The sequence below is a fragment of the Carlito syrichta genome, unplaced genomic scaffold, assembly GCF_000164805.1.
Source record: "Carlito syrichta isolate Samal-C Ts95f unplaced genomic scaffold, Tarsius_syrichta-2.0.1 Scaffold315646, whole genome shotgun sequence".
NCBI lineage: Eukaryota > Metazoa > Chordata > Mammalia > Primates > Tarsiidae > Carlito > Carlito syrichta.
The window spans coordinates 708,106-735,568 of NW_007259742.1; the positions used below are offsets into that span (position 1 = coordinate 708,106).

The 27,463-nt window shown below is 47.5% G+C and overlaps 1 protein-coding gene across 5 annotated transcripts in view; it reads left to right on the top strand.

Moving 5' to 3' along the window:
* Positions 1-27,463, top strand: part of HK1 (hexokinase 1) — an 87,767-nt gene that overhangs the window by 40,202 nt on the left and 20,102 nt on the right. For 4 of the 5 annotated variants that reach the window (XM_021706492.1, XM_021706493.1, XM_008073097.1 and 1 more), the window contains exons 3-9: positions 3,536-3,684; positions 10,754-10,873; positions 15,207-15,302; positions 15,915-16,014; positions 16,119-16,302; positions 23,950-24,105; positions 26,284-26,517. In XM_021706492.1, the coding sequence (XP_021562167.1) occupies positions 3,536-3,684; positions 10,754-10,873; positions 15,207-15,302; positions 15,915-16,014; positions 16,119-16,302; positions 23,950-24,105; positions 26,284-26,517 (1,039 nt within the window). The remainder of the gene's footprint in view (positions 1-3,535; positions 3,685-10,753; positions 10,874-15,206; positions 15,303-15,914; positions 16,015-16,118; positions 16,303-23,949; positions 24,106-26,283; positions 26,518-27,463) is intronic. The other variant, XM_021706494.1, reaches the window with a different exon arrangement.

Consider the following 27,463-nt stretch of genomic DNA (forward strand, 5'->3'; position numbering starts at 1 on the left):
GAGAACACTTAAGAAAAAAACACAAAAGCAACCATTACTTTTTTTTTTTTAATGAAAAAGGTCAAGAGATCCAGAATAGCCAAAACAATCTTGGAAAAGGAGAGCTAAGTTGGAGGAATTTCACTACCTAGTTTCAGAATTTATAATAAAGCAACAGTACTCAAGACACTGGTACTGGCATAAAGGTAGACAGATAGATCAGTAGAGCAGAATTGAGAGTTAAGAAATAAACACACACATTTATGGTCAATTGATTTTTTTAAAAAATATGGGTGTTATGACCATTCAGTGAGGAAAATAATAGTCTTTTTAGCAAATGGTGCTGGGGCACTGGATATTCACATGTGAAAGAATGAAGTTGAACCTCTTTCTCATACCATGTACAAAAATTGACTCAAAATGGATCAAATACCTAGAATGGGAAGAGCTAAAACTAGTAACTCTAAGAAGGAAGTATAGCTGTGACTCTTTGTGACCTTGGCTTTGGCAATGAATTCTTAAATGCAACTCCAAAAGCACAAACAGCAAAAGAGAAAATAAATAAATTGTACTTCATCAAAAAAAAAAAACCCAAAAGGCTTTGTTCTTCAAAGGTGAAAATACAAGCTACAGGAAGGGAGAAAACATTTGCAAGTGTATCTGATAAGGGACTTATATCTAGGATATATAAAGAACTCTTACAACTCAACACTATAAAGATGATTCAAATTTTTTAAATGAACAAAGGATCTGAATAGACATTTCCAAAGAAGATATACAAGTGGCCTTATAAGCACTTGAGAAGGTGCTCAACTTCATTAGCCATCAGAGAATGCAAAGCAAAATAAAAAAGATAGACAATAATAAGTGTTGATGAAGACGTGGAGAAATACATGAGTGGTGAGAATGTAAAATGGCACACCTGCTCTGGAGAACTGTGGCAGTTTCTCAAGAAGTTAAACATAATTACCATTTGACACAGCAATTCCACTCCTAGGTGTATACCCAAGAGAAATGAAAACTTGTCCATACAGAAGCCTGGACTCAAATGTTCATAGTAGCGTTATGCAGAATAGCCAAAGGGTAGAAACAAAACAAATGTCTATCACTGGACAAATAGGTAAAATATGGTATATACCAGTGTAACGTTCAGTCGTTAAAAGGAATAAAGTACTGAGACATGCTACAACATGATGAATCTTAAAGACATTTTGCTAAGTGAAATAAGCCAGTCACTCAAGGCCATATGTTGTCTGATTCCGTTTATATGAACTGTCCATAATAGGTAAATCTGTGGCGACAGAAAGTAGATTAGTAGTTGCTTAGGGGATGAGCAGGGGTTGGGGAGAGTGGGAGTGGGTGAGGGATTTGGGTGGTGATAGTTAAAGGGTACTGGGTTTCTTTTCGAGATGTTGAAAATGACTCAAAATTGGTTATGGTAAGGGCTGCATAACTGAATATACCAAAACCCATTGAATTGTATACTTTAAATGAGTGAATTGCATGGTATGTAAATTAAGTTTCAATATTACCATTGCAAAATACATTATTATAAAAAATATAATAATAAGGATCTTTACCTACCTGGGAGAATGAGATGTCCCAAAGATATCTGGTATTTAGTGGTGTTTATAAGATTGAGGGCTTGGTAGATCAACATGCTTAGGGTAGCAAGGGTGGCTGTTTCCCTTGGCTTGGTAGACACCGGGATGACATCTTGGTATCAAGAATGACACTAACAGTCTTTAGCTGATTTTCTGAGAGCATGTGTGAGGGAAACTAATGTGATAAAGGGTAAAGAATGTTTGGTTGTGGCTTAATGGTTGGAACTTTGACTACAGCCTTTTTCCTTTGGTACTGTCCGTTGGTCTTGGTGTATAGTCTCAGCATCGTGCCCTGTCCTGCTGGGGCCCACCACCCCAAATACTGCACACATTAATCTCCTGAGGGAGTCCACTGTTAACCATAGTGGGCCAGTGTACTCTTATGTGATCTTCTGTTTAAAAGCATCCTCTGGGTGGAAACCACCCAAATGTTCACAGATGAATGAACGGATAAACAAAATATGGTTGGTTGGGCTCGGTGGCTCAGCCTGTAATCCTAGCACTTTGGGAGGCGGAGGCGAGTGGATTGCCTGAGCCTGCAGGTTCGAGACCAGCCCGGGCAACTTGGCGAGACCTTGTCTCTACAATAAAATAAAATAAAATAAAATAAAAATTAGCCAGGCGCAGTAGCATGCACCTGTAGTTCCAGCTACTTAGAAGACTGAGGTGGAAGGATCACCGGAGCCCAGCAGTTCGATGCTGGGATGGCCGTGAGTGAGCCACTGCCCTCCAGCCTGGGCGACAGAGTGAGGCTCCAACTCAAAAAAACAAGGCAGAAAAAAAAAAAAGTATATCTGTACAATGGAGTATTATGCAGTTTTAAAAGGAGTGAAATTCTGACAAATGCTACAACATGGATGAACCTTGAAAACATTATGGTCAGTGAAATAAGTGATACACGAAAGGACAAATACTGTATGATTCTGCTTATATGAGATGTCTAGAAAAGGCAAATTCATAGGGACAGAAAGTAGAACTGTGGTTACCAGGAACTGTGGGAGAGGGGAAATGGGAGTTATTGCTTAATGCTTACAGAGTTTCTGTTTGGGGTGATGAAAAAGGTTTGGAAATAGTGGTGATGGTTGCCCAACATTGTGAATGAACTTAATACCACTGAATTGTATACTTAAAAATGGTTATGACTAGGTGCGGTGGCTCAAGCCTCTAATCACAGCACTTTGGGAGGCCAAAGTGAGAGGATTGCCTGAGTCCAGAGGTTTGAGACCAACCTGGGCAACTTGGTGAGACCTCATCTCTACAATAAAACAAAAAATTAGCTGGGTGTGGTGGTGCATGCCTGTGGTTCCAGCTACTTGGAAGGCTGAGGCGGAAGTATCACCCAAGTCCAGCAGGTTCAGGCTGTGGTGGCTGTGAGTGTGCCATTGCACTCCAGCCTGGGCGACAGATGAGACTCCAACTCAAAAAGAAAAAAAAAATTCTTGCAATGGCAAACTTTATGTGTATTTTACCACAACAATAAAGAAACAACCCTGTGGAGTCCTGGAGTAGCAGTAATCAGTGTCTGAGGGACATGGAAGGAACCCCAGACATGGCATGGACCTTGGGTGCAGGATTTTCTCTGAGTTGAAATGCTACATGACTGTTATTTATACAACAGTGCTGTTTTTGAAATAGGAAAATAGAGAAAGATGGGATGGTGTTTTGTACTTAATTCAGGTTTCCCTTCCCCTGTAGTGGGAAGTGAGAGACTGGGTTTGCTTGAGGCTCTTTCTGTTTAAGGACGCCAGGCTGGGATAGGGTTTCCCTTGCCCACTCTGCATATAGGGCAGTGGTTGGATAAGACTTGCATGATGGTTGCTTTCTGGCTGAGAACACTGTGCAGCAGGGCAGGGGCAGGCAGACAGGGCCTGGGCCCTGCCAGGAAGTGGGCTTGGATGTGGCCTTCTCCTAACACTTGAATCTGATGCGATACCTGTTGTCTCCCTAAACAGAAAAGGGAGATTTCATTGCCCTGGATCTTGGTGGGTCATCCTTTCGAATTCTGCGGGTGCAAGTGAATCATGAGAAAAACCAGAATGTTCACATGGAGTCCGAGGTTTATGACACCCCAGAGAACATCGTGCACGGCAGTGGAAGCCAGGTGGGTCCCTGATCCCTCCGGGTCAGTCCCCTCAGGTCAGCGTCCCCTAGGGTGACTCCAGGAACCTGACCCCAAAGCATTGGTGTCCTGGGCTCCTGTAAGAGAATTGCTGGGAGGAGCCCATCACAGGTGCATATGGAAGAGGGACTCCTGGGCAGGAGGTTAGGACAGTCTGGGCGGGGGCTGGATTGTGCTTGCAGAGATGCCCATGGTCTGGGTAAACTGTGGGGGTGGGAGGTGGGAGAGGACTCCCTGGACAACTACAGAGTCAGGGGCATGAGGAGGGAGGCCCTGCAGCCCTATTGGGTACATGCACTCATTTTCCAAAGTTCCTGGGGTTGGTTCCCTGGCACAGGTTTAGCAGAGCCCTTGGGAGAAAATGACCCTTCTCTAAGTCATTGGCCTCCTCACCTGGTCACCAGTGGCCTAGGCCTCATAGGGTGTGGTTGTGGTTTTGTCAGGCAGAAATTAGGGTTCACAACTCTGGGCTAGCCAGGGGCTCCTCATTACCTGGTTTAAAATAGCATTTGTACAAGCCCTTGGCAAAGAAAGCAGGGCCTTGCTTGGGAAATCTCCCCCCACCCCCATACTTGTACCTAGTCCAGGAAAGGTTGCGGGGGCTGGACATGCCCAGGGAGGGCCTGCTCCCTCTCCTGTTCTTCTGGTTGTGGTGAATGGTGGGTCCCTAGCTCACTGAGGATCCTGTGATCAGGGCTTGGGCCCCCCTCCTCAGGTTTTCAGCCATTTTGGGGCTCCTAAGTCCATCATCAGGAAGGGGTACACTCTCCCCTCCCAGACGTTCTGGCTCCTCCAGCCTGTAGTTGGCCTCCTGAGTCATGGCTGCTATCCAAGATGCGTATTTGGAGCTTGTCAAATGTTTGCTTTAGGGAGGGTGTGTTCACAGCAAGGTTCATGACTAAGTTCTCCAGGAAACCCATTTGTTCTGGGGTGGACTTTGAGACGAGACCCTTCTTCTCTTGACTTTGCTTTACTCCTGAGTAATGCGGGTGTGACCTGGATCAAGCCACCAAGACTTCTTTGTCTAAGAGAGAAGGGCTAATCCTGGCCTCTAACCTGCTCTCTGGGGTTTGGTTCAGAGCTTTTCAGGTCATGTCAGTGAGCATGATGGGCACCACTATCACTAGAGCAGGTGAGTCACTTCGCTGTCAGCCACCAGAGCTGGTGCATTACCATTGGATGGCCCTGCCTGAAGGCTCCCCAGCTTCCCCACTCCCCTGTCTCCCCCTATCACCGGGCTGCTGCCACTAGTCCATCCGCCGGTACATGCTCAAAGGTGGCCAGCTGGTAAGTCTCTTGACCGTTCCGGTTGGCTGCCGTGTCACTCCTCTTTGCAGGTGGCCAACAGCTCAGGTTTGCATCCTGCACTTTCTTTTTTTTTAAGATTGGAGAATATAGTTAGTTTATTTAGAAAGTAAGAGAAAAAGAGGGAAGATTCACGTCCCCAAGGTAGGGAAGGGGGCTAAAGCTAGGAAAACAATGGTGGCCATAACTCAAAGAACCATGTGGCCAGACCAGAGCTTAGCAAAGCAATAACCTGCCTCCTGCACTTTCACTGGGTAACACGTACTGGCCTGTCTGTTCCCCTTGGTCCTTGGGTTGAGCCACCCACACCTGGTGTCTTCACCACTGGATTGCACCCTGCACATTCCCAGTGTGCTTTGGCTTAATCTTGTAGGAGCAGGGTTTGCTATTTAAGGGGTAGCCCCTTCCCCACAGGTGCACACTCACTGCGTTCGCTTCCACAGAACTTCCTTCTTACCACTGCCCCCTCTTCTGACTGCTGTCTCCTTGGTCTCTCCCAGCCTCTGTCCCCATCTTCCCTTCTTCTCAGTCCCAGAATCACTTTGTTTCCTGCTGTCTCTGTTTCTTCCTCTGCCCCTTTTAAGCAGTCTGAAAAGATGATGATGATGATGATGTAATATCCTTACAGCAAATACTTACCTAGTGTTTGTTATGTACAAGTCACTGACATAAGCACTTTATATGTATTAGCTCATTTGATCATCCCAATTCGATGAATAATTACTATTATACCCATTTCAGAGATGGGAAAATTGAGGCTCAGTTGTTTAATAACTAGCTCCTTGGGTCACAACAACTAACCCAAATGGTAGAACTGGAATTTGAATCTAGGCAGTCTGCTACAGATAGTACAGTTTCAGCACCTTGGAACTCCTAGGCTAAGTTTTTTTTTTTTGTCCCTAAGTTTTTAATTTTATGATGGTGAAGGAACATGAGGGCTGTGGACAAGGAGAGTAGACCAGGGGATGGGGGAGGGAGGATTGAAAAATAAAAAGCAGATGAAATGAGAACCTCTTCTCCAGAAATTTGGTGTTAGATTAGAAATAAGTATTTGGTGGTCCAGTACTTTCTGAGATCTCTTATTGACCTATATAGTATTCTGGTAAACCAGAGACCTCGTTTTGCCTGTGAACCAACTCAGACTCACAGACTCTGAACAGTGTGAATTCTTGGGTTGTGATCATAGGAGTTATCTACTAAAATATGTGAGAATTACCGGGCTCAGTGGCTCAGCCTGTAATCCCGCACCTTTGGGAGGCTGAGGTGAGTGGATTGTCTGAGCCTGTGGGTTCGAGACCTGCCTGGGCAGCGAGACCTCATCTCTACAATAAATCAAAAAATCAGCCGGGCGTGGTAGTGCATGCTTGTAATTCCGGCTACTTGGAAGGCTGAGGTGGAAGGATCACCGGAGCCCAGCAGGTTGAGGCTACGGTGGCTGGAAGCGGCCACTGCACTCCAGTCTGGGCGACAGAGTGAGACTCCAACTCAAAAAAAAAAAAAATGTGAGAATTTTCAAATACATTTTAAAACTTTTTTAAAATTCTTTTTTTTAAAGGTGAGCTCTTGCTATGTTGCTCAGGCTGGTCTTGATCTCCAGGCTTCAAGCAATCCTGCCTCAGCCTCCTGAGTAGCTGGGATGACTAGCATATGAGATTTTTAAACTTTTTATCTGAAATAATATTAATTTATAGAAAAGTTTTAAGATAAGCACAAAAGGCTCTTGTATAGTCCTTTCATCTAGATTCTCCAGTTGCTAACTTTATCCTCGCCCCCTCTACACAGACACACAGACACGCACATATACACACACACAGTATCTCAAAAGTTTCAGAGCAGTTTTAAGCTTTAATAAATTCAGAAGAGCCGGGCTCGGTGGCTCAGCCTGTAATCCCGTGCCTTTGGGAGGCTGAGGTGAGTGGATTGCCTAAGCCCATGGGTTCGAGACCCGCCTGGGCAGGCGAGACCTCATCTCTACGATAAAATAAAAAAAAAATTAGCTGGGCGTGGTAGCGCGCGCCTGTAATTCCGGCTACTTGGAAGGCTGAGGTGGAAGGATCACCGGAGTCCAGCAGGTCGAGGCTGCGATGGCCGGGACCAGCCACTGCACTCCAGTCTGGGCAACAGAGTGAGACTCCAACTTAAAAAAATAAATAAATAAATAAATTCAGAAACAGGCTGGGTACAGTCACTCACGCCTGTAATCCCAGTACTTGGGAGACTGAGACAGGAGGATCACTTGAGGCCAGGAGTTGAAGACCAGTCTGGGCAACATAATGAGACCCCATCTCTTATAAATGTTTATGAATTTATGAATCATAGATGTTTAAGTTTTTGTTTTAGTTATTGTTTGTCGTCTTCAGTCAGAGGAACTGAGTTTATGTGTGTATATTTTAAAAAGCATGAGTATCAGCTGGGCATGGTGGCTCATGCCTATAATCCCAGCACTTTGGGATTCAGAGGCTAGAGGATTGCCTGAACCCAGGTGTTCAAGAGCAGCCTGGGCAACCTGGCAATCGCCTGGTTCAAGAGCAGCCTGGGCAGCCTGACAATCACTTCTACAATAAATTAAAAAAAAATTAGATGGGCATGGTGGGAGTCTGAGGCAGAAGGATCGTCTGACTCAGCAGGTTGAGGATGCTGTAAGCCACAATCGTGCCACTGCACGCCAGCCTTGGTGGCAGAGGTAGACTCTAACTCAAAAAAAAAAAAAAAAAGAAGAAGAAACCAAATAAAATCAAATCATGAGTTTATTGTCAGGAAAGAAAAAAGTAATTAAAAAAAAATTTATTTTGAGGCATTGGCTCACACCTATCATCCCAGCACTTTGGGAGGCCAAGGTGAGAGGATTGCCTGAGCCCAAGGGTTCGAGATAAGTCTGGGCAACTTAGTTAGACCCTATCTCTACAATAAATTAAAAAGTTAACCTGGAACGGTGGTGCATGCCTGTAGTTCCAGCTACTTGGAAGGCTGAGGTGGAAGGATTGCCTGAGCCCCGCAGGTCGAGGCTGCGGTGGTCACGAGCGTGCCACTGCACTCCAGCATGGCGATGGAGTGAGACTCCGATTTTTAAAAAAAAGTATTTTTAATTTTTATTTATGTATTTATTTAGTTTGAGCTGGAGTCTCACTCTGTTGCCCAGGCTGAAGTGCAGTGGCACGCTCATGGCCACTGCAGCCTCCACCTGCTGGGCTCAGGTGATCCTTCTGCCTCAGCCCTCCAAGTAGCTGGAATTACAGGCACATGCTACCACACCTGGCTTGTTTTTTAATTTATTGTAGAGATGAGGTCTCACCAAGTTGCCCAGGTTGGTCTCAAGCCCCTGGGCTCAGGCATTCCTCTCGCCTCGGCCTCCCAAACTGCTGGGATTACAGGCTGAGCCACCATGCCTGGCCTATTCCTATTTTTATTAAATCTCTATTTCTGTGGGAAAAAGTAATTTTTAAAAAATACTTAACTATTTGAGTCCAAAGAGCTTGGGTAACTTCCCTTCTCAGTTGATCGTAGACATAGGTTAACCCAGAGTGCCTTCCTGCCTCCTTGGACAGGCTTGTCATCCTGGATTGTGGGCATTCACAGAAATGCCCTTTCCCTCTCTCAGTGGCACACTCAGGGGAGTCGTGTGTGGCCTGGATCTGGGAGCCATTACAGGCCATTCATGTGAACCTGTGTCTGAAGCCCAAGTTCTCCTGGTACCTACCCACCCTTCCTGCAGCAGCTCTTTCTCTCCTGAGGCTGCAGGGGAGGCTTGCAGATGGCGTGGAGTGAGAGGACCGACTTAGTAATGGATTTATATCAGCTGAAATGTAGGTCGCAGGAAGCTTAGCCAACTTCTCCAGGGAGGATGGTCATGAGTCAACTCAGTCTAAGATGACAGCCGCAGCCATAGCTTGAGTCATAGTGACTCAGGGACAGAGGCTCCTAAGTCAAAATTGACTGGGTTTTACTTTACCTTGGCAGTGAAACCTCTCTTGAGAGCTGGCTCGGGGGACCTGGGGGAAGATGGGAAGGGCAGTAATGACTTCTAGCCCCCTTCATGGATGCCCTAGAAGGAAAACCTTCAGGCAGGTGGCCTTGTCTGGGAGCATGGCTGGGGCTGCGTCATGTGACTGTGTGGTGTCTCCCCTCCAGCACTGCCTTCTGGGCTCCCAAGAAGCTCCTTGGCTGTGTCAATCCCATATATATATATAAGGGAGGCCTCATGTCATGACAGTCATATGAAAAAGACAGAGGCGTTACCCAGACTGTGGCTTGGCTGCCAAAAGAGCATATGTATGCTCAGGTTGAATTAATAATTTATAGAGCTAAAGCAGGGAGATTCTTAGTTCTACTGAACACTCCTCTGGTTAGAACACATATGGAATATTGTTTTCAGTTCTGGAACATTTTACAGAAGAAGAGAGTCATTAGATAGATCCAGAAAGGTTACCTTAGAGGTAGTGAGCATCCCATCATCAATGGAATTCATGCCGGGCTCGGTGGCTCAGCCTGTAACCCCGCACCTTGGGAGGCTGAGGTGAGTTGAGTGGATTGCCTGAGCCCGCAGGTTTGAGACCCACCTGGGCAACTTGGCGAGACGACATCTCTACAATAAACCAAAAAATTAGCCGGGCATGGTAGCGCGCGCCTGTAGTTCCAGCTACTTGGAAGGTTGAGGCGGAAGGATCACCGGAGCCCAGTAGGTCGAGGCTGTGGTGGCCGGGAGCGGCCACTGCACTCCAGTCTGGGTGACAGAGTGAGACTCTGACTCATCAAAAAAAAAAAAAAAAGGAATTCATGAAGAAGCTTAGGAAATCAGTGTTTTGAGTTCTTTCTAGTAGATTCCTAAGACTCATGAGATACCCTTAATAAATCATAGGTAATATGTTATAGAGCAGGCAAGCTTAAAGTGAAACCCAGGAACTAAACTGTGGTATATCTATGCCGTGGAATACTATGCAGCAAGGAGAATAAGCAGTCTACAAAAACCCAACAGTGACAATAATTAGCACAGTGTAGAGTGAAAACACAGATACCTAAGGGCACGTACGATAGCGTCTTCATTTAGGTACAGTAATGGAGGGGGTTATGAATCGGGGCACCTGGCAATTGCCCTTGTGGGGCTGGGTAGCAGTGGCAGTGACTATAGGGGCAGGAGGTGGTCGTCCAGGTGCTGATACCCCTGAGTTTCTTGATTCAGGTGTGGGTTACATGAGTGGGTGCTACTTGTGAGAATCTGGTGAACTCAACACTTAAGATATGTGGGGTTTTTTTTGGTTGCATATTACCCCTCAGTAAAACGATGATAGTCTGAATGTTGTTAAGTCACTCCAGTGGACTAGAGGCTGTGGAATTGTTTCTGGAATTTACATAAATAGCGGCATGGGAGGGAGTCAGAAGGCCACTCTGCCTGGGTAGCCGGTGGAGACTGTTACCTATGTGTTATAGAGGGGTAAGCTGATCTTCTGTTATCTTTACATTTTTCTCAGTACCCAGATGGTACCTGTTAGTGACTACTGAGAGTTCGGGTCTGTTTGAAGCTTTGAAAGGCTTCCCAAGAGTTGTGCTGCCCCACTGGGCGACTCTTTGTAAGAGGCTCTTTTCCACATTCACACACAGCATGGCTTTTCAGTCAGGGCCGCCAGGTACTGTGAGGACTGGCACCTCGGATAGACATTTTCCTTTCTGAGCATGTGGGAGGGAGTCCATTTTCCCCTGAGATGCTGCGTCCTCTTTGTCCTCCCTGACTGGTCTCTCATGCTTCTTCCAGCTTTTCGATCATGTTGCTGAGTGCCTGGGAGACTTCATGGAGAAGAAGAACATCAAGGACAAGAAGTTACCTGTGGGATTCACATTTTCTTTCCCTTGCCGGCAATCCAAAATAGACGAGGTAAGGACGTTCTGGGAATGTTGGAATCTGCAGACAGCCCAGTGTGGAGAAGCGAATGAATCCCTTTTCCTTCTTCTTCTTCTTTTTTTTTTTTTTTGTCGAGATGAGGTTTCACTATGTTGCCCAAGTTGGTCTTGAACTTCTGGGCTCAAGAAGCAATCCTCCCACCTTGGCCTTCCAAAGTGCTGGAACTACAGGCGTGAGCCACCATGCCCGGCCAAATCCCTTTTCTCCACTACTTTCCCCTTTTGCTTATATGATGGTCTGTGTGTGGGGTATTCATTTTTTTCTTCTTTTTTTTTTTTGAGTTGGAGTCTCACTCCATTGCCCAGACTAGAGTGCAGTAGCACACTCATGGCCACCCCAGCGTTGACCTGCTGGGCTCTGGTGATCCTTCCGCCTCAGCCATCCAATTAGCCGGAACTACAGGCACATTCTACCATGCTTGGCTAATTTTTGATTTACTGTAGAGACAGGTCTCGCCAAGTTGCCCAGGCTGGTCTCGAGCCCGCAGGCTCAGGCAGTCCACTCGCCTCGGCCTCCCAAAGTGCTGGGATTAAAGTCTGAGCCACCAAACCTGGCCTCATTTTATTTTATTATAGGAATGTGGGGTACAAGTGAGGATTCACTACATAAGTAGACTGCATGCAGGAGATGTTGGCTTCCAACTGGCCCTCACTCCTCCGGTGATGAGCCAAGTACCCTGGGTGTTGTTACCTGTCCCTCACTCTCCTCCCAAATTACTTTAGTTATTTATGTATTTTTGGAGATAAATCAAGACATTTGTGGTCACGAGGAGAGAGAGCCATTAATTAATCTCAAGTAAGTGAGAGGAAATAAAGTCGGTTGGATGATGATGGGACAGCCCTTTGGCAGAACTGCATGGTGTGGTGTTTACCTGGCGATTCTGGTTACTGCAAGGTTACTTGACCTCTATGAGTTAAGTGCTTATGACTTACCCACTTTATGGATGGGGAAATTGAGGCCCCATCCCTTAGGTGCCAGAGCCACCTCTCCACAATGTCTGCTGGTCAGTGGCTCCAGCCTCAGAAAGGCCTTTGGTTCCCTTGTTGAGCTCCCAGGTGACTTGTATCTACCATTCTGCTTGTCATTTGTTCATTCATTCATTTGTTCAGCATAGATGGTCTTGACCAACCATGTGATAGCATTGAGCCTCAGAGCACTGCAGAAATACAAAATAAATACATGCAGCCTTGTTTCTTTTTTTTTTTTTTTTTTTTTTTACAAGGAGACACAGAAACGCACACACACAATATACATACCCACAAATCCACCCATGAATAAACTAATAATAGAAATTCTGATAGTTAACATTATTGAGGGTCTTTCAGGTGCCAGGCTGTCTTCTAATACATACTTTACAGGTAACACATGTACTCTTCAAACACCTCTATGAGTTAAGTGCTTATGATTACCACTTTACAGATGAGGAAACTGAGGCTCAGAGGGGTTAAGAACCTGACCGAGGTTACCCATCCAGGAAGCAGCAGAACCCATGCTCGTGACTGGTCTGCTTTGCTGCAGGATAGTAGCGTTAGGGCCCAGGGCACCTTCCATACTTTCAGGCAGCAGCCCTGGGTCCCTTCACTGCTTTAGGATATGCACCCTCTCCTGGGCACTGCTTCATGGGGCTGGGGCCCTTATCTTTATAAGTTGTGGAATCTACAAGAAGGGGCTTGATAGCCCAGCAGGCCAAGACACTGCATGGAGGCCTCACCAGGGTCATAGGACTTACTAATGACAGATCCTGGACCAGGTCCCAGGCCCTGATCCACCCCCTTATTCAATGCCCCCTCCCCTTCCTCCATCATGTCTAAATGCCTCTGAGGTGTTCTCTCTGATTTTTTTTATCCTTTCAGGACTGCTGTGGTCACATGTAGACCCTTCCCTTGACACTTGGCATTGCTACCCCTCCAAAGTGTTCAAACCAGCGTGGCCTCCAACATGTCCTTCCCAAACCCTTTTGCAAAGCCACTTTTGATACTAAGTTTTCCTTGGCTTTTGAGAACCGAGACATGACAGTCACACGCTTTTCCCTGTGAGAGGTGGGAGGTTGCCTGGAGTGAGACCAGTGGACTACACTTTGCCGGGTCTTGCACATGCACTCGGCAGCTGTTTCCTAAGTGCCATCCTATGCCGTGGCCTCTCCCCAAGAAGAAGCAGTCTTTCAGGGATGAAGGTATTATAGGAGCAGGGAGGTAAGGTCCTTACAGGCCTGAGCGTCTGTTATAGGGAGCAGATGTACCTGGAAGGGGGCACCGTGGGCAGAGAAGAAACTGAAGGTGGGGCATTCTAGGCTGAGCTGGCCACTTTCTGGGGAACCAGTGAGTCACAGACTCAGTTTTCCATCCAGGAGCACTTTGCACTCTAGTCCTCAAGGCAGGCTGAGACCTTCAAGGTTGTCCTCATCTAGACCAGCTCCCTTGTTCTGGATGGGCAGAGTGAACCTCAGAAAAGTGAAGGGAACTGCCCATGAGGAAGTGGGCAGAAGGTGTGGAAATAGGACCAGGTCTCCTGATTTCCAACCCTCCTCCTTTTTCCCTCAACACCACGTTCTCTGAGGCTTTGGAAGGGGAAGGAAGCGTTGAGGGGAAGCAAACAGTATCTGGGGGCTTTTGCTTGCCTAGCTTAGCTATGGTTGCTGCTGAGCAAATAACCACTGTTTCTCTTGGAGGGCTTGCCCTCCCCAGTTCCCCCTCCAGCCCATGTGGCTCCCACAGTGAGCAAGGGGAGGAGCCCAGCTCTGGCCACCCCCTGCAGGGGGGTGAATCTCTCATCCTGTGCATTAGTAGCGACTTTCCACATTCAGAGAAAAACAGTAAAATAGTTATTTTCTTTTCTAGTATCTTTGATTAAAAAAAAAAACAAACCAGAAACAATATGTAGAACTATAGAAGTGAGACAAAATTGTGATGCCAAAAGTAGAATTTCTACCCCTTATTCCCAAGGGATTGGATGTCTATCCTTGATGCTTCTCCATTAATATGCAAACAGAAATGGGATCTGTATAAGTAGTGGAGTCACCATTTACAAATAAGGGTTAAGTTCCACAGTTGGTGAATGCTTCACAGCAGGCAAGTGTATGCAAACCTACCCCTAAAGTCTAAGGAAGCTGAGAGGCCAAAGAGGCTGACATACCCAGTCTCCTAGAAAGAAGCATTTCATGGGGACTTACAAGCAAAAGCTGTGTCTGTCTTGGGTGGTGACGATACGAGATGGCGGATCCCGTACCATTACCCCTAAGACCCAGGGGTTTATATACCATAGGGAAAGGGTGATTCAGAAGGGATGTATAGAACAAAGTATGATAACACCAAGGTTGTTTGACCTAAGGGCAGGATTTACCTAAGTATTTGCTCCTATACAAGAATCAATAGATAAATGGGAATTCTTATAGAGGCCTCCCCAGAACTGGGGTTAATCTGAAGTCAACATGGCGGATGAACATCCAAGATGGAGTCGCTTTAGCCGCCATAGTGAAAAGCCACAGATTACACATAGTCCACATCATTCCTTAAATGACCAGGGCCTAGCTCTTTTTTTTTTTTGGAATTGGAGTCTCAACTCTGTCATCCAGGCCGGAGTGCAGTGGCATGCTCATGGCCACCGCAGCCTCAATCTACTGGGCTCCTGTGATTCTTCTGCCTCAGCCATCCAAGTAACTGAAACCACAGGCTTGTGCCACCACACCCAGCTAATTTTTTAATTTAATGTAGAGACGAGGTCTCGCCATGTTGCTCAGGCTGGTCTCGAACCCATGGGCTCAGGCAATCCTCTCGCTTCCTCCTCCCAAAGTGCTGGGATTACAGACTTGAACCACTGTGCCCGGTGGGTCTAGCTCTTACAAGTTCAAGAACAGCCAAGATTGAGCTTAGCATTTTGTTTCTCTTTGTTTCTCTTTCCATCTGGCTCTGGCTTTCTTTCCTCAGGGCTGTAGAACCCAAGGTCTGGTTGGAAAGTGGGGAAGGCTGATCAGGGATTTCTCTTGCTCTGTTTTTACTTGGAGTGATCTGCCTGTGCAGTTGGCACCCAGTTAGATCGATGTGCAGTGTGGCACCACTGTACTAGCAGCCACTTGCTTTATTCTGGTGTGAGCTGGATATGGTGAGCAGGTTTCCCCCTGATGGTAGCCCCCAAAGAAGTGCATCCTGCAGATGAAGAGATGAGATAGAGTCTGGCTCCCTCATCCAGTGGGGGAGCCGCTTGAATCCTGTGGATCTCTGCCTCGTCCTTGTCCTGGAGCAGTGTCCAGGGCCCCAGGGTGCTGGAGGCCTCCCAGCTTTCATCCAGTCCCGTCTGCTGTCCCTTGCAGGCCATCCTGATCACCTGGACAAAGCGATTTAAAGCGAGCGGCGTGGAAGGAGCAGATGTGGTCAAGCTGCTTGACAAAGCCATCAAAAAGCGAGGGGTAATTTCTCCCAGACCTCCACCTTGATTATGCAGGGGTGGGGGAGTGTGGGCAGGAGGGCTGCTTTCTAAAACAAACCAAGGCCCTTTCGGGGGGCGGGTGGGAGGGGAACAGTAGTACCAAGATCTGAAGACCCAGGCAGGGGAGAGGTGAGGGTCCACAGTCTAGAAGGTCAGGGGAGGGAGGTGATGCATATCTGAGCTTTCAGAAGTGCGGCCTAAGGGACCCAAGTCTGGGGCAGGGCATCTCCCTCTTTCTGTTGGGAGTGCTGGATTGTGCAGGGCACAGGTGTCAGGGATACAGCCTGCTGTGCCTAGAATAAGGGGACAGGAGCTGGATTTATAGCCCTGCAGGGGCTTGCAGAGGAATGTGGCTCCATGGATAAATTCCACTCCCCCAAGATGCTTAAGCCAAATAATTAAGGGAACTTCGAGGTTTTCATAATTTAATCACTGCACTCTGATCCAATTAATTTGAGTACCAGCAGTAATGAAATCAGCACCATCCACAAGAGAAGTGGTTATCAAAATTGCTCCTGCCAGGCTCTGTTAGGGTTCAGGATCTCTGCTCCCATGTGTGAGTGGACAGTGACATCCTGTTATCTGTCCCCAGGACTATGACGCCAACATCGTCGCTGTGGTAAATGACACGGTGGGGACCATGATGACCTGCGGCTATGATGACCAGCATTGCGAAGTGGGCCTGATTATTGGTAACGTCCATGCCTTTGCTCAGCCCTTGGTTCAGCCAATATTTCCAGGAGGCCCTGCCTCCTCTCTCTTGTGTGGTCACAGCTTCTGACCTTGTCTCTCCCAGGCACTGGCACCAATGCTTGCTACATGGAGGAACTGAGGCACATTGATCTGGTGGAAGGAGATGAAGGGAGGATGTGTATCAACACTGAATGGGGAGCCTTTGGAGACGATGGGTCCCTAGAAGACATCCGGACCGAGTTTGACAGAGAGATAGACCGCGGATCCCTCAACCCTGGAAAACAGCTGTGAGTCCTTACCTTTCTTCTAGTCATATGACTTAGGGGACATTCACTGAAAGATTTGGGGTGAGAGATGAAAGGGATGTAAAGCCAGGTGATAATGGAAAAGCCCGTGCAATTTGCATTATTTGTCGCTTTTTGTTTGGTAGTTGCACAGCTGTGGAGTCTGTAGCTTAAAAGTACTTTTTAAATAATGTTTTATTTGCTTAAGTATACTGTGACTGTGTTCCTGTCAAACATCCTGAAAATTAAAAGCATACAAACATTAATGCAGCCTGGTGAGGAACTCACCGTGAACACATCTGAGGAGGGAGATGGGACTGGAGTGAAGGGGGGAAAGAGACCAGAAGAGGATGTTTGGGAGCATGGGAGCTCAGTACCTCCTGGAGAAAAAAGAAAGCCTTTAAATGATCCAGTCACAGAAACCAGGCACAGTGGTTTATGTCTGTAATCCCAGCACTTTGGAAGATCGAGGTGAGAGAATCACTTGAGGCCAGGAATTCAAGGCTGCAGTGAGCTATGATTATGCCACTGCACTCCTGCCTGGGTGACAGCGAGATCCTGTCTCTAAAAATAAAAAAATAATAATTATTATTTCATCACGCAAAAAACAATAATAAATATTAATGACTTAAAATCCTTCTCCCAGCCAGGCGCAGTGACTCATGCCTATAATCCCAGCACTTTGGGAGGCGGAGGTGAGAGGATTGCCTGAGCAAGTTGACAAGACCTGATCTCTACAATAAATTAAGAAAAATTAGCCAGGTATGGTGGTGCATGCCTGTAGTTCCACCTACTTGGAAGACTGAGGTAGAACTACTGGTACCCTAAAATAATTATTTATTGTAGAGATGAGGTTGCATCATGTTGCCCAAGCTGGCCTCGAAGCCCTGGGCTCAGGCAATCCTTTTGCCTCAGCCTCCCAAAGTGCTGGGATTACAGGCGTGAGCCACTGTGCTTGGCTATTCAACCCATCTTTATTGAGCACTTTTTATGTGCTGAGCTCTGTGCCATACTCTGAGGATCCAAAACAGCTTCTTCTCTCCCAGGACTTACCATCTAGATGGGAGTTAGGAGGAGGCCAGACATGCCAATATCTGTTGTGCAGAGGAGTGGGTGAGAACAATATAAGATATTTGTACAGACCTTAGGGAGAATGGAGAAACGTCTTCAATGTCAAGCATAAGCCGGTACATCGGGAGTTGATAAAGAACATCAGACTTTCAGACAAGTTGTTTTTTGACCTCGGAGAGCTCCTGACTGCAGAAGCAGGAGTGATACATTCAGGCTAGGGTGGTTATTGCTTTCTCTGTGCCACGTATTTCCTGAAGTGCATGCTCACATTTCTCTGTGATGCCAGCATGCTGCTGGCCCTCTCTGATCAGCCCGGCCTCCCAGCAGCCTTGGATGCTGTTGGCCTCGAGAGAGGCTTACCTACTCCATAGACCGAATCGCTCTTATCTTGGTACCACAGAGAAACAGGAGTTTCCTAGTCATGCTGAAACGCTCACCCAAAAGGTTCCAATACCCCAGGATGGCCTTTTACCTGAATTGATGGAACTGCATATATGGCCAGCTCCCCCACCACTGGGGATCATGGTGAATAAACTAGGTATGTCAGTGAGGGAATTTCCAAGTTCCCAGGCTTAGAGTGCAGGCTGACACTGGGGCACCAGCTTAGTGACAAAGAGCCCCCATTCCAAAGCTCTCACAGTTAAAGGTTTTTGGGGATGGCTGCAGTGACTCATGCCTGTGATCCCAACATGGGAGGCCGAGATAGGAGGATCACTTGCCCAGGAGTTCAAGACCAACCTGGGCAATCCCCAACTCAACAAACAAATTTTAAAGAGTCTGCTGGGCATAGTCGTTCATGTCTGTAGTCCCAGCTACTTGGGAGGCTGAGGTGGGAGGATTGCTTAAGCCCAGAAGTTTGAGATTACAGTGAGCTATGATCGCACCACTACACTCCAGCCTGGGCAACAGAGCGAGAGCCTACCTTAAAAAAAGTTTGTTTGTTTTTTCCCCCTAATTAATTTATCTGACCCCTAATCCTAATTCCTGACCCCACTGACATGAAGCTATTGCTGTGGGTATTTCATGTTTCACTGAAGGGCCATGAATGTGCATGGTTACAGTGCTGCCTCAGCACCTATGGGGACTTCTGTCCTGTATGGCATATGCACCATATCACATCTCTGAAGTCCCCAAATGTCCACATCCCCAAACATGTGTGACCACAGGGTTTCAGATGAGAGGTCATATAGCTGTCATTAGTGTCAGTCACTTAAGCAGAAGTCTAAGATACCTGTGACAGCTGAGCAGCGATGGCTCGGACCATTGTCTGTATCCATAGCCGCAGTGTGGGAACCCTGCGTGACTTGGGTGTAAACCTGGATTTCTCCTGCCCATCTTGATGTATTTCTGAGTTTTTCCAAAGGGTTGAATGGTATTCCCAGGCTGAACTGTGAACTGGGCTCACAGTTGGCTTATAAACCATGGAGAGTTGTGGATGGATGAGTGGGTGGATGAAGGTTGGAGGATGGGAGATAGGTGGATGGGTAGACGGGAGGGTGGAGGAAAGAGTGAAAGGTTGTGGTGAAGTTTCTCTTCTCCAGTATGTTTCCCTGCTTGCTGCTTACTCTGGGTCAGGGCTCATTAAGAACAATTTCTTTTTTTTTTTTGAGTTGGAGTCTCACTCTGTCGCCCAGAAGAATATAGTGACATGCTCCTGGCCACTGCAGCCTCGACCTATTGGGCTCCGGCGATCCTTCTGCCTCAGCCTTCCAGGTAGCCGGAACTATAGGAGCGCACTACCATGCCCGGCTAATTTTTTTTTTTTTTTTTAATTGTAGAGACAAGGTCTCGCCAAGTTGCCCGCGTGGGTCTCGAACCCGTGAGCTTAGGCAATCCACTCGTCTTGGCCTCCCAAAGTGCTGGGATTACGGGCTGAGCCACTGAGCCCAGTCATTAAGAACAATTTCAAGGAGATGACAGATTCTTGAGTCATGTCACATATTCCTGGAAATAGGTTGTTGGCCAGGGTTTTTTTTTTTTTTCCCCAAGCAAATTTTTGCTGTTCTCCCAAGCTCCTCTCTGAATCTTTGGGTCTTCCTCATGTCTTTCTCCAATAGAATACCAAGTTCTTCAAAGCCATTTTGTCCTCTGTATGGCAGGGAAAGGTGTTGGCTCCATTTGACTGATGGGAAAATTAAGGGACTGGGGTAAGAAAAAGGGTGGCCCAAGACTCTTTGTTGAAGTTTGATCTGGTGTAGGGTTGGGATTTTTTTTTTAGATTAAAAAATATAGTTTATTTAAAGGTAAATCAGAAGCTGGGCTTGGTGGCTCAGCCTGTAATCCCGCAATTTGGAAGGCTGAGGTGAGTGGATTGCCTGAGCCCACGGGTTCAAGACCCGCCTGGGCAACTTGGCGAGACCTCATCTCTATAATAAATCAAAAAATGAGCCGGGCGTGGTAGCGCACGCCTATAGTTCCAGCTGAAGGCTGAGGCGGAAGGATCGCTGGAGCCCAATAGGTCGAGGCTGCGGTGGCCGGGAGCGGCCACTGCACTCCAGTCTGGACGACAGAGTGAAACTCCAACTCAAAAAAATACAATACAATACAATAAAAGTAAATTAGAGAAAGGGAAGGGAAAGAGAATATTCACCTCCCCATGGTGGGGGAGGAGGCCAAAGCCAGGAAGTATGGTGACAGCCATAGCTCAGAGAGCACATGGCCACACCAGAGTCTAGCAAGGCAATGGCCCGGATTGGGATTTTTTTGCCCTGTTTGAAGGTTTGAGGTTTTCAGAGTAAGCTTCCAGAATCTCTTCTCATTGATAATAAGAGGCATTTCTTATCATTTATGGAGAAAACCCATCAGGGAGGGCTAGGGAATGGTTTTTCATCTCTGAGTACATATTAGAATTACGTAAAGGTCTTTTTAAAAAAATACTGATGCCCAGGCATCCTCTCACCACCGCCTGACCCTCCTAATTCTGACTCAGTTGACCTAGGCCAACCAGTCCCTAGTTGTTGATCAGGTTTTAACCCTTGGGTGTGTTAGATTTGTGCAAAGGCTCTCAGCGCCCAGGTCAGCTCTAGATCACTATCCATGCACTCATTTCATTCTTTTTGATTGAAGTTAACATTTACCAAGTAGCTACTGTATCCAGTGGACAGAGTGGATGTTGTCACAATAGCTATGCCGCTTATGCCTTCATTGGTGATTGCTGCTTTCAGGAGGCAGCAGGGGAACCGCTCTGCCCCAGAGCCAGAAGGTCTGTTTCTAAAAGAGATGAGACATTGGGCTTCCTCCCTCCTACCCCCACCTTCCAGGCCTTTGATATTCTTGCCATATACCTGCCTCATACTATGGATTTGGTCCCAGCTTCTTTCATTTTGTAAATTTAAATAAAATTTTTTTGAGTCAGCGTCTTACTCTGTCACCTAGGCTTGTGTGCAGTGGCATGATCACAGTTCAACACAGCCTCGACCTCCTGGGCTCAGGTGATCCTTTTGCCTCAGGCTCCTCAGTAACTGGGACTACAGGCACGTACCACCATGTGCGGCTAATTTTTTTTGTTTGTTTTTTTGATATAGTCAGGGTCTCTCTATGTTGCCTAGGCTGGGCTCAAGCGATCCTCCCACCTCAACTTCCCAAAGTGCTGGGATTACAGGCGTGAGCCACTGCACCTGGCCTTTCTTTTTTCTTCTTTTCTTTTATGTTTAACTCTCCTTTCCTTTTGTCTTCTTAAGCCTCTTGCTCTTCTGTTCTTGCTCTGTGTTGTGTCTGGAATCTCTGGGATCTTGATCCCTTTCCCCTAAGATTCCTTATCACATCTTCACAATGCAAGGAGACACCCACCCCACACGTCAGCATGGCAGCAGCAGCAGTGACCACAATATCACACATGGGTGGTCATTCGGAGAATTCCTTGGCGCAGGTGGTTATGGAGTAAACTGCACGTCTTTTCAAGTCAGCCCCCAAATGCCTTTTCTTGCTGTTGCTCTGCCCACCCATAAGGCCTCTTGGCAGCTCCATTCCCAGTGTGCCTGGTTGTGGGCCTCTCCCTCCTTTTCTGTCCCTGGGCTTCCAGCTGGAGCAGACCCCAGCTACCAAGGAAACTCCTCATTGGCATTCAGGTCCTTGCTCAGAACACCCACCCCCACCCCCCCCCCGCTCACTTCCCTCCTCTTCCTCCCCCCTCGCTCCCCTTCCCACGTCCCCATGGCTGTCTGTGCTCCCCACCCCATCTCTACCCTGCCCCAGGCCCACCAGCAGGCACGAGGGCAGCCAGAACATCACGGCACTGCCCTTGTGCTGGTCTGTGGTCGTGGTGTCTGCCTGCCAAGAGGCAGATCACGACTCACTCGATTTCATTTGAGCAGAAGGGAGGCAGTTGGTGGAGAGGGAGCCTTTCTCCGTGAGCCTTGGCTTGAGCAGAGAGAGGCTTATGAGAGGTGCTGTTTGCTGTTTCGCTCCTCTGACAGGAGTTCTAGGGACTTGGAGAGGAGGGACCCCTAGCCTAAGTCCTCCTTCATCTGGAAAAGGGAGTGTCAGTATCTATGTATGCAAAATTCCTTCATGTAGAAAAGGGAGCAGATTGTTCTGGGTGTCTCTAGAAGACAGAGTGTGAAGCAGTGGGTAGGGGGTGCCAGGAGGTGTGTGTTAGCTCATCCTGAGGGGAGTGACCTTTCTATTGTCACACTGTCCAACAGAGGGGCAGACTGCCTAGGGAGGAGGACAGGCCAGGGATGCTGGGTTAGGGTGGGCCTAGGTGGCCGCTAGCATGATAGTAACAGCTAATTCCATGAGACGTGCAGAAACATACAGTGGTTAGAGCATAACCTCTGGTGTTAGATTTAACAGAACTCAAAACATGGATTTGCCATTTGTTAGCTCTGTCCATGGGCAAGTTATGTAACCCTTCTGCACCTCCATTTCCTCCTCTGTGAAATCAAGACAGTGCTGATGTGTCCCTCATAAGGTTATAATGAGAATGAAATAAGTTAGCACTTCTAAAATGCTTAGAAAAGCATCAGACACATAGGAAGAGCCACAGGCACTCATTATTAACCAGACATTGTGGTACCACATAACCCATATGAACCTATGTCATCCGACAACCTTACAGGAAAGGCTTGTCAGCATCCTCATTACACAGGTGAGGAGACCAAGGTGAATAGCTCAGTAGTGGCTCCACTGGGCCTCCTGCCAGCTCTGAGATTCCTGCTCTGGGCTACACAGAGGCCTTTCCTATAGAAGCCTTGGGTAGCGCTTAGGTGGTGAGGACTCGGAAGGGAGCTCTCCTGTCTGGGGTCCCCAACAAACCATGGCTGGGCGGTCCTGTCTGGTCCTGTCAGGTGTAGGAACAGTGAGGACTGTGTTTCTGACAAGGCTCTGCACCCGTGCTGACAGACGAGGGCCGGGTGCTCAGGTCCCAGCAGCATCCTTGGCTCCCAGGCAGGCTCTGGCTGGAACAGATTGTTTTGCTGTGTCACAGCCAGCTCTGGGCGTGCCAGCTGGGCTCCCTCAGAGAAGCCGGCCACTGTGATGTGGGCCTGCCTCCTGGATTTGCCCTGCCCATGGGTTCCTTCTGGCCCTTGGCCAGCCAGGATTCAGCAGCTGAATCTGGCTCAGATATGGGATTGAGCCCTGGTCTTGCTGGCTCTCCACTGGGCCTTAGGCTCCACCTGGCTGCCCGCCCCCTGCAGCATCGGGCTCAAAGTGGCTGCTGCAGTTATGAGCCTACCCTCTCCAAAGGGGTGAGAAAGCAAGCTCATTCTGTGATTGGCCCATGCCTGACTAAGGCCAGAGCAGTGGAATGTGCTGATTGGCTTTCAGCTACTAAAAGTCCACCCCTGTAGTTTATGGTAAGATCAGTTTCTCAAGGCAAATCTTACTCCTTTTGGCTGGAGGAGAAAAATCGATGTGAGGAAGGTGACCAACAAATGTCCTGACAGTGCCCCATGGGAGTGGCTTGCATGAAGACATTAACCCTTTCTAAGCTAGAAAGTCGGGAGAATGCTTCCTGACCAACTCCTTACCACAGGGCTTGAGGTGTCCCTGATAGAGTGATAGAGGTGAAAATCCTTTAAAAAGTACAGCATACAAGCTGGATATGGTAGTGTGCACCTATAGTCCCAGCTACTCTGGAGGCTGAGGCGGGAGGATTTCTTGAGCCTGGAATTTGAGGCTGCAGTGAGCTGTGATCATACCACTGCACTCTAGCCTGGGCAACAGAGAGCTGACTCTTAAAGAAGGAAGGAGGGAGGGAAGGAAGAAAGGAAATAGTATACAATTTTATACTCTGCTCATTTCTGTCTGGGGCCTCCTTGTCATTTTCATTCTAAATCCTACTGTTCCCCAGCCTCCAGGCAGCCTTCCCTGATCACTCCTGCTCCATGGTGTTCTCCTAGGCACAGATATGAGGTTTGAATGACCTGTCCTCTCCAGTGTCAGCTTCCCATCCCGTCTCCTTGTTGAATCACACAAGAGTGTGGTCTTGCCTGCCACAAAGCTGTGGGCTTGTGTGGAGTGAGGTGGTGCCCCTTCCCTCCTTTTCCCAATGTATGAGGGAAGGGGCCTCATACATTGCCTGGTGCTGGGTTCCTAGGAAGGACTGACAAGTGCTCATGTGCTTTTCTCCTACAGGTTTGAGAAGATGGTCAGTGGCATGTACTTGGGGGAGCTGGTTCGACTGATCCTGGTCAAGATGGCCAAGGAGGGCCTCTTGTTTGAAGGGCGGATCACCCCAGAGCTGCTCACCAGAGGGAAGTTTAATACCAGTGATGTGTCAGCCATCGAAAAGTAGGTACCATGCCCTCAAGACTTTCTGGGGGTAACGGGGAAGGAACAGAGAGATAGGTTCCTCATTGCCTCTCAAGTCCATGTTTGGTGGACTTTTCCCTCAAAAGTATCAGGGCTTTCTGGGTCAGTGTCACCTCCGTCTTTGTTGACCCATCCTGGGCTGTCTCCCTGCAGGCACTTGGTGGTGATTCGTTAAAGAACAATCTAGTTAGCAACAAACACTTCATAGCTGATTTTTCTGTCTAGTTATAAAAGCAGCTTCCTCTCCCCACCCCTCCCCAAGTCTCTGTCTATCTGTTTCTCTTTCTCTCTGTCTCTGTCTTTCTGTTTGTCTGTCACTCTCTCTCTCAAGCATGTGTGTGTGCTTGCTGAGGATAAGATTAGAGTCCAGGAAGCCAGTAATTCTGTTGGTGAGCAAGGAACTGGCCAAGCCGGGGGCCTGGATTCTTGGGAATTCCCCCTTAGTATATCAGGACCTCCTCCCAGACTGTGTTCATGGGAACTCTAGTGACTTCAAGATGATAATTAGACGTTCTTGAGAAAAGGGTTCTGTGGTCAATAGGATTGGGAAATACTGCACATTTATCCTCCATTTTACAATATCACAATACAGTAAATACAGATATACAATAAAAATAATAAAAAGTGTAAAATATAAAAAGAATACAGACTTACAGTATTCATGAGCATATTATAGAAGATTTAGTTCACTTTGGTTGACTCATTATTTCCCAAACTTCTTTTGTGCCTGAACCCCCTCTTTCCTCCCCCACACATTCTTTCAGAGAGTCTTTGCTGGTGTTTAAAAAAAAGAAAAAAAGGAGAAAAGACATAAAACTCAAAAAAGAGGGGTTGAAACTGTCATTATTTGCAAGTGGTAAATACCTATATAGAATACCCCCAAAATAGCTATAGACAAATGAATAGAATAATAGGGGAGGCTAGAAAGATGTCTGGAGATAAGATAGAAAAGTTTGATTGTATTCTGTTAGCAATAATTAAAATATGTATTTAAAATAAACTTTGTTAGAATTTTAGATTTACAGAACAGCTGCAGAGGTAAAGAGGGTGTGTGTGTGTGTGTGTGTGTGTGTGTGTAAACATATATATATATTTTTTTGAGTTGGAATCTCACTCTGTCGCCCAGACTGGAGTGCAGTGGCCGTTCCCGGCCACCGCAGCCTCGACCTGCTGGGCTCCCGCAATCCTTCCGCCTCAGCCTTCCAAGTAGCTGGAACTACAGGCGTGCGCTACCACGCCCGGCTAATTTTTTGATTTATTATAGAGATGAGGTCTCACCAAGTTGCCCAGGCGGGTCTTGAACCAGCGGGCTCAGGCAATTCTCTCACCTCAGCCTCCCAAAGTGCGGGATTATAGGCTGAGCCACCGAGCCCGGCCGTAAACATATTTTTAAAAGGCATCATTTACGATAGTAACAAAACTATAAAGTACTATGGAATGAATCAAACAAAGGTATACAAAGCATGTATGCAGAAAATTTAAATCTGCCTGAGAAACATTAAGGAAGGAGGTGTAAGCATCCAGACCCCACAAGTGGGAGAGGGCCCTGGGCCTCAGGAGCACCGAGCCCTGTGTGGAAGCAGCTGTGTCTCCACTTGTTCAAGAGGCCACGTGGTTGTTCCTCCCAGTTCTTTCCGTGGGTCTGGAATGTCATAACCCAGCCTGGTAGTTTCTCCTACTACCACCTGGTATTTCTTTTGTTGTTGTTGGAGTCTCACCCTGTCACCTAGGCTGGAGTGCAGTGGCATGCTCACGGCCACTGCAGCTTTAACCTGCTGAGCTTGGGTGATCCTTCCGCCTCAACCTTCCAAGTAGTTGGAACTACAGGCGTGTGCTGTCATGCCCGGCTTATTTTTTTTATTTATTGTAGAGACGAGGTCTCACCAAGTTGCTCAGGCTGGTCTCGAACCCCTGAGTTCAGGCAATCCTCTTGCCTTGGCCTCCCAAAGTTCTGGGATTACAGGCTTGAGTCACCACGCCTGGCCTTACCCGGTATTTCTTATGGAGGAGAACCCTTCTCAGGCATTTGACAGCCTTAATCCCACGCCACACATACGTGGTAAGTAGGGTTCTGCCTTCCCAACACCTTTGAGCCTCAGTGCTTAGCACTGCCTGATGGGATCCTTGATGCATAAGTGTCAACTTCTAACTTTACAGGAATAAGGAAGGCCTCCACAATGCCAAAGAAATCCTGACACGCCTGGGAGTGGAGCCATCTGACGACGACTGTGTGTCAGTCCAGCACGTGTGCACCATTGTCTCGTTTCGCTCGGCCAATCTGGTGGCTGCCACACTGGGCGCCATCTTGAACCGCCTACGTGATAACAAAGGCACGCCCAGGCTGCGGACCACGGTTGGTGTCGACGGGTCTCTTTACAAGACGCACCCACAGTGAGTCTGCCCTTTGCTGTCATTGGCACTCTGTACCCATTGGGGTTAGGGGCCTTCTCCAGAGGTCAGACTTTTGCACCCAGCAAGTGTTTTTTGGCAGATAAGACAATACCAAGTTGTGGGCAGAAAGGTCAGAGTTGCCCACTGGGGAAGCATCACCCTTAGATGATCCTTACTGGTGTTGCTTCTGCACTCTGCTATCATCCCACTTTTCCAAAGAGTTAGGGTAAGGGTGAGAGTTAGGGTTAGGGTTAGGTTTAGGGATAGAGATGCTATAGCTGTTAGGACTGTTTGGTGGAGTGTGTGTGCATTTTGTCCACATTTCATCAGGAGGGCCTTCATCACCAGTGGAGCTTGGGTCCTAGGTGCAGTGCTCACATTCTTGTTTCGGAAGTTTCTGTTAAAATCCCTCAAACCCTCTGATGTTACTTTTTAAAGTGGCTCTCAGATGCTTGGTGAGGAGGGGCTTATTCACCATGCTGCTTTCAGGTCCGTTGGCTGCTTCAGCCGGTGCCCATGCTGTCTGACCTTAGCTACAAAAGCCTCCTTGTCCAGTAAGAACATGGCTTGCATCTTTTTTTTTTTTGAGTTGGAGTCTCACTTTGTTGCCTAGGCTGGCATGCAGTGGCATGCTCATGACTACTGCAGCCTTGAACTACTGGTCTCAGGCGATCCTTCCACCTCAGCCTTCCAAGTAACTGGAACCACCATGCCCAGCTAATTTTTAGATTTATTGTAGAGACGTGGTCTCACCATGCTGCCCAGGCTGGTCTCAAATCCTCGGGCTCAGGCAGTCTTCTCACCTCAGCCTCCCAAAATGCTGGGATTACAGGAGCGAGCCACCATGCCCTGCTTAGAAGTTTTAAATAGTTCAAAAAGTCACAAAGAGAATAGAAGTCATTCTCAGCCCCACCCCTTGGAGTTGACCACTGTTAATGTCTTGGCA